Consider the following 11,816-nt stretch of genomic DNA (forward strand, 5'->3'; position numbering starts at 1 on the left):
TCATAGGGATTTTTGTGTGTGTGTGTGTGTGTGTGTCTGTGTCTGTGTCTCTGTGTGTGTGTGTGTATGTGTTTGTATGTGTGTGAAACCCTTTTTATTATTGTTCCAGTTATTGAAATAATGACTTATTAATAATGAGCAGTTTATCCTTTAATTATAACTAGCGAGAAAAAAGAGTCAGAGCAGCTTGTAAAGTGGATTCCCTCTGGTTTTTGTGATGATGATGATGATGATGATGAACATCTCCACAAGGATCACGGACGCCTGAGACCGGATGCTTGACGCAAACTAATAATCCCGTGCCTGCATGGAAAGTTATTGGGAAATCCCTCCAGTCTGAAGAATATAAAATGACAGAGCCGTCGCAGAGACAAGGCAACTCCTTGGACAGCCCTCTGGACACCTCCTCTGCAGCAGCAGCATCAGTGGAAACTCAACAAGTGCTTCTTCCAGCAGCAGCTCAACATGCCCTCTCATCTCAGTAAGTGATTGGCAGCCTGTGGTGCGCACGTTTTCTTCCTCTTTCTCATTCATTCATTCATTCATTCATTCATTCATTCATCCGCTCTCTTTATATTACTCTTTATTATAGTCTAATTTATCCCTATCTTTCATATTGTAATATAGTTCGGGAGAGTACTTTTCCTACAAACCTTCATAAAAATGTAAGTTCTCCAAAAACGTTTTGTGAGGATTGCAACTCGATCAGAGTCACACATCTCCTCTTGCTCCTCTATTTAAGAAACTCCAGATTCTTACTATTTATGATATCAATATTTCTCAAATATGTGTTTTTATTTATAAGATACTTTCTGGTGGGAATATTCCTGAGCAGTTCAAGACCTATTTTAAAACAAATGTTCAGGTCCATTCTTACTCAACCTCGATAATCTCTAGATCTTCATCCTCCTAAATTCCATAGTAGAGGTCGATTTCCGATAAGTTTTAGGGGGAACCAAATTATGGAGTAGCTTCTCACATCTATCAATAAACTGTTCATCTGTCAAATGTTTCAAAAGTCGCTTAAAGGGTCATTTAATTTAATTGCTGTCTTGTAATTGCTTTTCCCAATTTTGTCCATGTATCTGTTTTTATGTTTTTTATTTTTTTTCCCACTCACGATGTTGTTTGGTTGTGATATCCCTGAAGTCTTTATAGATATCTAAATCAATATCCTCCTCACAAACACTAACCATGCAAACACTTCCACGCAACACACACTCACATACACACACATATATTATATATTATATTATATATTTAAAAGTCTGATGGCCTGGGGGAAAAAAACTGTCCCTCAGTCTGCTTACTGTATTGTTATTGTTATTATTATATATATCTTGTCCTAATTGTTTGTTATCACTATTATGTAGTCATATTATTTCTTTATATTAATCTTGTCTTTAAAGGTGGAGGCTTCAGATAAGCCCAGTGTTTTTTTTGCGTCTTCCTACACTGTATATTATTCATTTTTGTTATGTTGTATAGTCTTAAATTGTGCAAAACAAATAAACAAATAAACATCCATTCATTTATTCATTCATTCAGACTCGTCCTGGCTCTCTGCGGTGATGCTGGCGGCTCTGCTGCTGTGTGCTCCCGGTGCTCCGGTTGAAGACTTGCCCACCGACAGCCCGGCGTCAGGTGAGCCCTCAGGTGAGGAGGAGGTGTGGCCCTCTGACCTGCTGAGCTCCTCTCGGTACTGGGACATAGTCATCGACGCAACCAAACGCCACCAGCAGGAGGTAAGAGCTTTATCTCCACTGGGATGTTTCCAGTTTCCAGTGACGTCCTTATCAAGTTTCAAGAGTCATATTTCCAGTTAGAGTGGGCTGACTTGGTTTCTCACTTTATCTGCATGTGTAAAGTAAACTGCACTCCTGACCTTATGATTAGGGATGCACCGATACCGATACCGGATCGGATATCGGGCCGATACTGACTCAAATAGTTGGATCGGATATTGGTTTGCGTAAATGTTTCCAGTTTTGATCGTGTCTTATTGTTAATTACTTTGTAATGAACTGGATTATATCCTGGATTTATTATTATTATGATTGTGAATGCAACGATACCGATACCGGATCGGATATCGGGCCGATACTGACTCAAATAGTTGGATCGGATATTGGTTTGCATAAATGTTTCCAGTTTTAATCATGTCTTATTGTTAATTATTTTGTAATGAACTGGATTATATCCTGGGTTTATTATTATTATGATTGGGAATGCACCGATACCGATATCGGATTGGATATCGGGCCGATACTGACTCAAATAATTGGATCGGATATTGGTGACAATAAGGCCGATGTAAATTCACTAAATTTATATTTATGTATTTATGTTACATTTTGTTTTACAAAATTAAGAAAGCAATGTTTAAGTAAAGCCTGATGTTGCCTTACACATATAAGAATGATCCCAGCCACTTACACACAGTGAGGCATACAGCTTATTAATTAAACACTGGTATCGAATCGGTACTCGGTATCGGCCGATACCGAAAGCCCAGGTATCGCTATCGGGACTGAAAAAGTTGGATTGGTGCATCCCTAATTATGATACAGCACTGCTTAGTCATGTTATAGCTTACCACTGTCACTTTAGTCATGTTATAGCCTACCACTGTCACTTTAGTCATGTTATAGCCTACCTCTGTCACTTCTGCATGTGTAAAGTAAACTGCACTCCTGACCTCCTTTTTTTTTCTTTCATCATCATTTCCCTTCTTATCAGTTTGAAAATGAATTCCAAAATGAGGTGGAATATATTTTTCTGGAGCACTACAGGATCTCCTCACTTCCAGCAGGCTGCCCTCTCTCCAACTTCAGCAAGGTACAGTGTAGTCTCCTGTTACACTGATAGAAGAAACAGGGTGATGATGGGTTGAAGCTGATTTTTCTTTCCTCTCTCTCCAGGAGGCTTGTCTCCACAGGTTGGCACAAGGCCTGCTGGTTTACACGGTTCTTCTCAAGCATGTGGAGAAGGAGTACCCCAGCAGCTCCATCCGCTCACAGGCCAGGTACTACAGCAGCATCCTGATCAACCTCATCAAAGAAAAGGTAAGGGTCTGAGAAGCATACTCTTCTTTCTGTCTTTTTTCAGTTTGTAGCTGTGTTAATACACTGTGGTGGCCTTGACATCAGCCCTGCCATTGTCTTTATGTAATTGCCCAAGATGACGTCCTCAAATGTCTTGTTTTGTCCACAACTCAAAGATATTCAGTTTACCGTCAAAGAGGAGTAAAGAAACCATAAAAATATTCACATTTAAGAAGCTGGAATCAGAGAATTCAGACTTTTTTTTCTTGAACATTTACTCACATTGATTATCAAAATAGTTGATTAATTTAATGATTGACAACTAATCGATTAATCGTTGCAGCTCTAAAAATGTTACTCAAGTACTCATTATTGAGCAGAATGCTTCCTGCCTGTGTTGCATTATTGTTACAGATGCATTAATGTGTGAGTTGTGTTTTACTGTTGTGGCTGGTCATGGTTGAGCTACTGTACAGCGTATTTTACCTACTTTCTACACTGTTGGGTCGTTTAACAATGGCAGTGCTTTGTATTAGAGCTTCAACGATTAATCGATTAGTTGTCAACTATTAAATTAATCGCCAACTATTTTGATAATTAATCGGTTTGGGTCATTATTTAAGAAAAAAAAAAGGCAAAATGTCTCTGATTCCAGCTTCTTAAATGTGAATATTTTCTGGTTTCTTTACTCTATGACAGTAAACTGAATATCTTTGAGTTGTGGACAAAACAAGACGTTTGAGGACGTCATCTTGGGCTTTGGGAAACACTGATTGACATTTTTCACCATTTTTTGACATTGTATAGACCAAACAACTAATCGAAAAAATAATCAACAATGAAAATAATCGTTAGTTGCCACCCTATTTAGTATTGTATAAACTTTTGTGAGTTTTGTGTGTAATCTGCAAAGTAACTAGTAACACAAAATGGAAATACTCAAGTAAAGTACCTCAAAACATTCAGTAATTGAGTAAATGTAATAAGTAACAATTTACAATTTAATTTTGTTTGCGTAAATGTTTCCAGTTTTGATCGTGTCTTATTGTAAATGACTTTGTAATTAACTGGATTATATCCTGGGTTTATTATTATTATGATTGGGGTTGCACCGATACCGGATCGGATATCTGGCCGATGACTCAAATAGTTGGATTGGATATTGGTGACAGTAGGGCCGATGTAAATTCACTAAATTGATATCAATGTATTGGTTGGATCGGTGCATCCCTAATTATGATACAGCACTGCTTAGTCATGTTATAGCCTACCACTGTCACTTTAGTCATGTTATAGCCTACCACTGTCACTTTAGTCATGTTATAGCCTACCAATGTCACTTCTGCCCCATAGATGAGGAACCCTGAACAGGTCACGGCACCGACCAGCAGCCAGGAGACGCAGCTGCTGATGGACCTCGACAACTCCGACACTTTCCAGAGAAGGATGACCGCACACAGCATCATGCGCAAGCTCCACTTCTTCCTCATCGACAGCAAAAGAGCCATCTCTAAAAGGGAGAAGACCAGAGGAAGTATGGCCAACAGGAGCACGCCAACCATCAGTTTCTATATCCAAAAGTTAAAAGATGGGAGCATCAACCAGTTATGAAGGAACACCTCAGGGAAAAGTGGGTGGTAACGCTGCTGCTGTTCTGTTTTTAAGGGGGAAATGGTGAAAGTGCACTAACTGTACGTTTATGATTGTGTATATCTTGAAGGCCTCAGGACTCGAATCTCCCACTATTGCGCAACTTATTTAACCTATTTATACGTAATGAAAAGTGTTATTTATTAGTCATAGGAAAATCCATGATTGTGGGTTTCTTGCACTAAAAATGCAATTTGCATCAGTAGTTTGATGTTAGTGTTGATTCATTTCTGGATTGTAAAGATATTACTTGAGCAGTATTTTTAGGACTGCATTACTTTTTATATGAAAACCAATAATTGTTTAATCTATTTTTATAAACAAAGATTTTATAGTACTGTTAATTATTTATTTAAAACTATTATTAAACTGAATTTGTTGTTGAATTAATTAGAATGCTGTGAACGTGTTTTGAACGCACATGACCAATAAGTGACTGGAAGAAATATTCTGTACGTGTGCGGTAATAAAAATAATCATCTGATCAGATAAGAAACAAGTTTCTTCATTCCAACACCTCACACATCGCATGTAATTTCAGGGTTGCAACACATTTTGAAACTGTTTTTCCCAAAAACCATTAACGTCATTTGCAGATTTTGATCAGTCTCGTACGTGTGTTCACTGGAATCTGGAAAATAAAAAACAGATGAAACCAAAACTTGTTATCAGCAGTGATTTATTAATCAAAAATGAATATATCCTTTCAGATTTTTGTGTTGGATTTCCAAACTTATAACACCATCAGCCATACTCTGAATTTGCTACATAACCTTTATCATTTTTTCAATGATGGACCCAGTCTTGGTTGTTTAAAGATTAAGCATTGATGTGACTCCTGGTAATAAAGACAAGAGTGACATTTCATTGTGGATTTATTCTCAGAAATCTTAAATTACAAATAAAAAGGAAAAACATGGAATGAATCCAAACATCGCTGTCACACATTCCCAACAAAACACCGACAGATAGTCCAGTCAACGCTACATATTTTCAAGGACGAAGTCTTGATTCCAGCTTGTCAATCCAAATATCTTCTATCCATGTAGCCGACACTCTCCGTATATCTACTATATATGTAAATGTTACGTGCATTGCTGCACGTAACATTTATTCATGACTCCTCAGACTTTGGACAGTATGATTTATAGAGAAGGAAGAGAAAAATAATGTCAATATCCTGGATTTCCAATGACAGGTGGGTCACATGGTCTCGATGTCGGGAGGCGGCCGGCTGTGTGGAGATGTTCCTTAGCCCCATAGCAAACTACAGAGAAGAAAAAATAAAGGTTCAACTAGACTCCTGAAACTCCACAGGTCACTTACAGAGCCCGAGTGCCGATGTATTATCACTGAAAAGTTGATCATCGTTAATTTAATTTCCAGTTACTAATTGTAAAACATTAAATTCACGGTTCGGTACAGATGAATACGATTTGGTTAAACTATTTTTATTATAAAAACAAGGAACATATCAAACACTTCTGTATTACACTGTGTGAACACTGAACAAACACTTTCCTAAATGGCAACAGGTCATAATAGGCTATAAAACTGAAAAGCATCTTTTATGTTATGAAATTGAAAATACCAAAATACATAGAATAAAATACACAGCACCCAAATATTTATCTTTCCGGTAGAGATGCACCGACACCGAATCGGATATCGGGCCGATACGGACTCATATAGCCGGATCGGGTATCGCAACAATGGAGCCGATATATTCAATTCAATTCGATGTTTCTATACTATACACATTTATACTGGAATTTGAACTGCTGTTTAGGTTTAGACCTATTTGTTGCTGCATTAAAAAGGTTTACATTTGAATTGTAATTCCTTTTAATTTTGAAGCTTTTTTTACCAAGTTGCTGGTGTACGATTTATTATTTTAATAATAAATAACAATTCAGTAAATTTATATCTATGTATTTATTTGTTACATTTTGTTTTACAAACTTAGGAAAGCGATGTTTAAGTCAAGCCTTACACATAAAAGAATGATCCCAGTCACTTCCTCACAGTGAGGCATACAGCTAACTAATTAAACACTGGTATCGGATCAGTACTCGGTATCCGTGGATACCCAAAGCCCAGGTATCACTATCGGGACTGAAAAAGTGGAATCGATGCATCCCTACATTCCGGACGTCGGCACATCTGGATGATGCCACCAAATGTGCGTTAGCATGTCCGATGTGTTTCCATTCACATCCCCTACAACGGTGGAGCGATGCCCACACACCGTCTTTGTCTTATACACAACTCTCTTTCCATTGCTGTTGTCGCTGACCAGGAACCGGCCGACGGAACTTCCAGCTCCAACGTTTCATTTGCACTTGCCATACTGTGACTGACTCACACGCCAATCCGCTTGTGCTCAGCATTTGTTGCAACGGCTAAAAATGTTTCCGGGCAGAACTCGCACTTGTGAACTCTGGTTCCACATTACGTGCATGATTCATCAATACTGTGTATTCTGTGTGTGGCTGTATGCACCGTACAGTGACAGTTTGGTACGTATACACGAAACCACTACAGCCCTAATTATCAAGAAAGTCTTTCAGTAAAAAGACGGAAATGGAAACTAGTTGATATTAGTTTATTACGAGCCTAATGCGCAATTCATTCAATATGGAACGATATTCAAAGACATAAACCTCAATACATTAAAGAGATGCGCTGCAAAACCTGACGTACATAGCAGGAGGAGAAACTGAAGGTTCTTGTAAGATTATGGGCTCCTTTTTCACATCTCATGATGCACTTTGCAACTGTATACATACTTGTATTGAGACACAGGTTGATGTTGTTATTGTAGATGTTATTACAACACTGAATGTAGTTGTATGTCAGCAGAGTAGCCTATGGTTCTGGCTGCTGAGGGATGATGACTGGATTGTATTATATCCAATGTTTTCTCTGGCTTTATGTTATTATTTGTTTTCATTTCTTATCTTTTTTTGGTAATTAAAATGTAGCATAGTGAGTTGGGGACTCTGGGTAAAGGAGGAAAGAAGTTTGTGTGTTTTTTGAAACTACAGATTTCCCTTTGCTGTCAGTTATTACAACAATTTGTAGGATTAGTTGGCGGCTAGCCCGACTATTCCACAACTAAAAGGAAGTACGTCTTTCTCTGTGGTGCAAAGTTGTGAAAACTCCCTTTTACCGTCACATTTCACGTCATTCAGTTCGCTGCTTCTGAAACCACGTACAGTATATGATTTGACAGGGAAGCACAAATCTCACACCAATCTGTCCTTACCTCAAGACCGTCGGTTCAGGCATTCCTGGATCTGCTCCTCGTTTGAAACCTGTCAATCAAAACCATAAAGAAGAAGAAGAAATGAAGCATACTGGTTTAGAAAAGTGCCGAAAAATGTGAGACACAGTAAAAACAGATTCTGGTTCATCCAAAAATATTTTGAGAAGTAGTTGCAAGTAGCCAGTATAGAAAATCAGCTGGCATGTAGACTATAGAGTATGACCCACAGCTTGGAATAACATACATTTTAACAATTAAATTTGCATCCATGCACTTAAAAAGTGATACAGCAAAAATCTCCCCTGACAGTTAGTTGTATATGTTAACCAATGGATGATCACAAGTGTTTCACGGAGTCATTATAGTTTGTCAGCAGATTATAATTCATGCCTGCAGAACAGCCCAGATTGATACACAGCATCATTGCATCAGAGAGCTCTGACATCACGAGGTCTTGCAGACCGTTCGCAGTATATCTGACTCACGGCCTCCGCCTCGCTCATACACAGAAATGAAAACATACTCATTTCCCTTATACTTTTTCTAGTTTCATTCATAGGTCAGTGACAGAGTCAACTATGATGCAACTGATTCTTGAGAAAAAGACTAGAGAGCTTCCTAGACGACTAAATATCACCTTACCACTCCCTAACTCTAAGGCTACAACTGATGTTTCTATTGGACTTTCTTGAATAATCAATGTCAGGAAAGGAAAGGATTTCCATCGCCCAGAGCAGAGGCTGATGTGTCCGACAAACTGTTAAAAAAACGATATCTAGTCTCATATCATCATATCGATATAATATTGATATATTGCCCAGCCTTAGTTCATTTAAACCTTCAAATCCTCACATCAGAAAAGCTAAAACCTCCAAAAGTTAGTTTTTAGTTTACAAATTAATCACCTTTTAACAGTGATTAATAACCATCTAATTGAGTTGTTTCAACGCCATCAGATCACGATTGCCTGAAATATGCAGTGTTATTTAGATGATGGTAACGCAAGAGCATGACATTACATGTTCAATTTAAGAAAATTCTGCCCTTATGAAGTAAATGAGTTGCAAGAGAGAAATAATCTTAAGAAAGGGAGGAAAAACGAGAGGGGAGAAAGTATTACATCAGCGTTGGTGTTTCCAAAATGCTGAAGTCAGAGAAGATTCACTCCCACAGGGGCAACTCCACCGGCTGTGAGGTCACACATGCAAAAATCTCAACTTCCTCATCTTTACACCAAAAAAACACAAACAGGTATTTTAGTGCCACAGACATTAGACACTAAAATACATATACACACAAGCATGTCTTGGTTTAAAACTGTTCCTCTAAGCCCAACTGCCCACTACTACTACTTCTTCTTATTATTATTATTATTATTATTATTATTATTAATATTATTATTATTATTATTATTATTATTATTATTATAGGTCCTTCAAGGTCAACAGTTTGATATTTTGGGGAACCGGGGACAGATGGGGAACTTGCACAGTCCTGAACCCATCATAAAGATTATTGTAAAATAGCTCTCCCTCTCTCACATGCTAGTATTCTTATAGTCTTATATCTAATATTAACCGGTTAAGGGTGCCATAGTTTGTTTACAGACAATTAAGACAATTACAACGACAGCCTTCTATCACCTGAAGAATATACCAAGAATTAGAGGACTGATGTCTCAGCAGGATTTGGAAAAACTAGTCCATGCATTTATCTTCAGCCAACTTGACTACTGTAACGGCGTCTTTATTGGTCTTCCTAAAAAAATCAATCAGACAGCTGCAGCTGATTCAGAACCTGCTGCTGCTAGAGTCCTCACTAAGAACAAGAAAGTGGATCACATCAGTCCAGTTCTGAGGTCTCTACACTGGCTCCCCGTCTCTCAGAGAATTGATTTCAAAATACTCCTGCTGGTTTACAAAGCACTAAATGGTTTAGGCCCAAAATACATTTCTGATCTTCTGCTATGTTATGAACCATCCAGACCTCTCAGGTCATCTGGATCAGGTCTGCTTTGTGTCCCCCAGAGTCAGAACTAAACATGCAGAAGAAGCAGCGTTCAGTTTTTATGCACCAAATATCTGGAACAAGCTCCCAGAAACCTGCAGGACCAACTCCAACTCTGAGATCTTTTAAATCAAAGCTTAACACTTTCCTGTTTTGCTGCTGCTGCCTTATATTAAACCAGATAATGATCTTATAATGCACTAGAGGTTTTACTCTTGTGTGTTATACTCTATTTTAGCTTCTATCTTAACTTTTATTTTCTAATCTTTAATGTTTTTATAACTGTTTTAATTATGTCTTAATGTTCTTTTGCACTTTGTCACAATGTCCTTGAATGTTTTTATGTAAAGCACTTTGAATTGCCCTGTTGCTTAAATGTGCTTTACAAATAAAGCTGCCTTGCCTTACATGAGGAGTTCATGGACAGTTTCATCATATTCCCTGCATTGATTCAGAGGTTCACCCACATAAACATGACTTATACACACCATTATCTATTATACTTTAAAGTCTACTAACTTTACCTATTTGTAAGCCACAAATGCTTTTAATGTTTAATTAATATTGTGTTTTATATCTTTTTTTATGATGTTCTTGTTTTATGATCTTTTTATCTATGTAAAGTGTCTTTGAGTTTTTAGAAAAGTGCTATATAAATACATTGTATTCTTATTATTGTTATTATAACGTTACACGAAAGATACAGAACCAATTAGATAGCTAATTTATTACCAATTAAACTAAATTTGGGGACAGGAAACCTTGTCTTCTTCTTTTTATAAGTTGTTTCTACTAAAGGATACCATTCACTAGCTATATTCATTCAACCTTATTGCTACAAACCCACCCTGAAAAACACATTACTCTAACTCCTGGTGGAAGGCTAGTGTGCTAAAGCTAAGCTAACTAGCTTTGGTTAGCATGTCTCCTACTATCTACTGATACTGATACTGACCGAGGTACAACACGGTCGGGATGAAACCCCATCTGATGACAAACTGGCCGCACTGGAACAGCTGCTGCAGCCGCTGTTTGGTCTCTTTGCTCAGTTTAGCAGCCATGTGTTGTTTTATCCCGAACAGAGAGGATGGACGCAGCAACACACCAAGGACAGGGAAGAGGAAGTGACGTAGAACGACAGGATGTTAACTGAGTTCGTCAAATCTGTCATAGGTCGCCATCTGGTGGACAGAGGTGTTAACTGCACGTGTGTTACAGGTCACATGTTGAATTTAATAACTTAAAGGGACTATTTGTAACTTTGTATGTAGCGGGTCGTCACACATGCGCGCTCGCATATGCGCGCTCGCGTGTAGCCGCCGTACCCTCCTCCTCTGCCTGCTCGCCTTCACTCAGACAGCTCAGCTCGCTCCACCTCTAGACGTGAACGTGCGTTCACTTCACACTGCAGAAGAGTTAGTTTAGCTCTGAGAATATCTAGTGAATGTACAGGGGACGTTTGTGCAGAAATAACTGCTGCAGCTCCTCCAGACCAACAGAGGTTTCTCTGTGTCTTGTGAAGTGACAGAGCTCTACAGAGATTTACGTTGTCTTCTCGTTACCGACCGGGTGCCGGTGTCTCCTCTGCTCTCTCCGGCTGCGGGCGGAGAGAGCAGGGAGACGCGCTGCAGAGCCCCGCTGCCTCAGCCTGCACTTAGGCAGGAAAAGCCAACACCAGGATCAGATCTAAATCATGTTCATGGAGAAACTTTCGTCTGGTCAGCTAACATTACTGCCAAGCAGCTGAAATATAGAGTGATATTGTGGTTTTAGCTGACGTGTGTCGCCTCACTGTTTTGAGCGATGCTCGTTCAGGTATATTTAGAGCGAGCAAGCGCGAGCTCGAC

The 11,816-nt window shown here is 38.6% G+C and overlaps 2 protein-coding genes across 2 annotated transcripts; one reads left to right on the forward strand and one right to left on the reverse strand.

Moving 5' to 3' along the window:
- The first annotated feature begins 233 nt into the window (after window positions 1–233).
- LOC141754440 (interleukin-6-like) lies at window positions 234–5,215 on the forward strand. The gene is made up of 5 exons (XM_074613489.1): window positions 234–481; window positions 1,549–1,745; window positions 2,740–2,838; window positions 2,922–3,065; window positions 4,398–5,215. The coding sequence occupies exons 1-5, from the start codon at window positions 466–468 to the stop codon at window positions 4,653–4,655; spliced, it is 714 nt and encodes a 237-aa protein (XP_074469590.1). The 5' UTR covers window positions 234–465; the 3' UTR covers window positions 4,656–5,215.
- Window positions 5,216–5,356: 141 nt separating this feature from the next.
- tomm7 (translocase of outer mitochondrial membrane 7 homolog (yeast)) lies at window positions 5,357–11,102 on the reverse strand. The gene is made up of 3 exons (XM_074613490.1): window positions 10,925–11,102; window positions 7,963–8,011; window positions 5,357–5,961 (listed from the first exon to the last, which is right to left on the reverse strand). Exons 1-3 carry the CDS (start codon window positions 11,028–11,030, stop codon window positions 5,946–5,948), a joined length of 171 nt encoding a protein of 56 aa, XP_074469591.1. The 5' UTR covers window positions 11,031–11,102; the 3' UTR covers window positions 5,357–5,945.
- Between the last annotated feature and the right edge of the window lie 714 nt (window positions 11,103–11,816).

The sequence above is a fragment of the Sebastes fasciatus genome, chromosome 17 (genome assembly GCF_043250625.1).
Source record: "Sebastes fasciatus isolate fSebFas1 chromosome 17, fSebFas1.pri, whole genome shotgun sequence".
Classification (NCBI taxonomy): Eukaryota; Metazoa; Chordata; class Actinopteri; order Perciformes; family Sebastidae; genus Sebastes; species Sebastes fasciatus.

What these genes read in the sequence shown, in the direction of transcription:
- LOC141754440 (XM_074613489.1), top strand. An exon ending in CCAAACGCCACCAGCAGGAG is followed by an intron (nt 1,746 to 2,739) that starts GTAAGAGCTTTA and finishes CCTTCTTATCAG; the next exon opens with TTTGAAAATGAATTCCAAAA. An exon ending in TCAACCTCATCAAAGAAAAG is followed by an intron (nt 3,066 to 4,397) that starts GTAAGGGTCTGA and finishes TCTGCCCCATAG; the next exon opens with ATGAGGAACCCTGAACAGGT.
- tomm7 (XM_074613490.1), bottom strand. Translation starts at nt 11,030, where the DNA reads ATGGCTGCTAAACTGAGCAAAGAGACCAAACAGCGGCTGCAGCAGCTG. An exon ending in CCCGACCGTGTTGTACCTCG is followed by an intron (nt 8,012 to 10,924) that starts GTCAGTATCAGT and finishes TTTGATTGACAG; the next exon opens with GTTTCAAACGAGGAGCAGAT.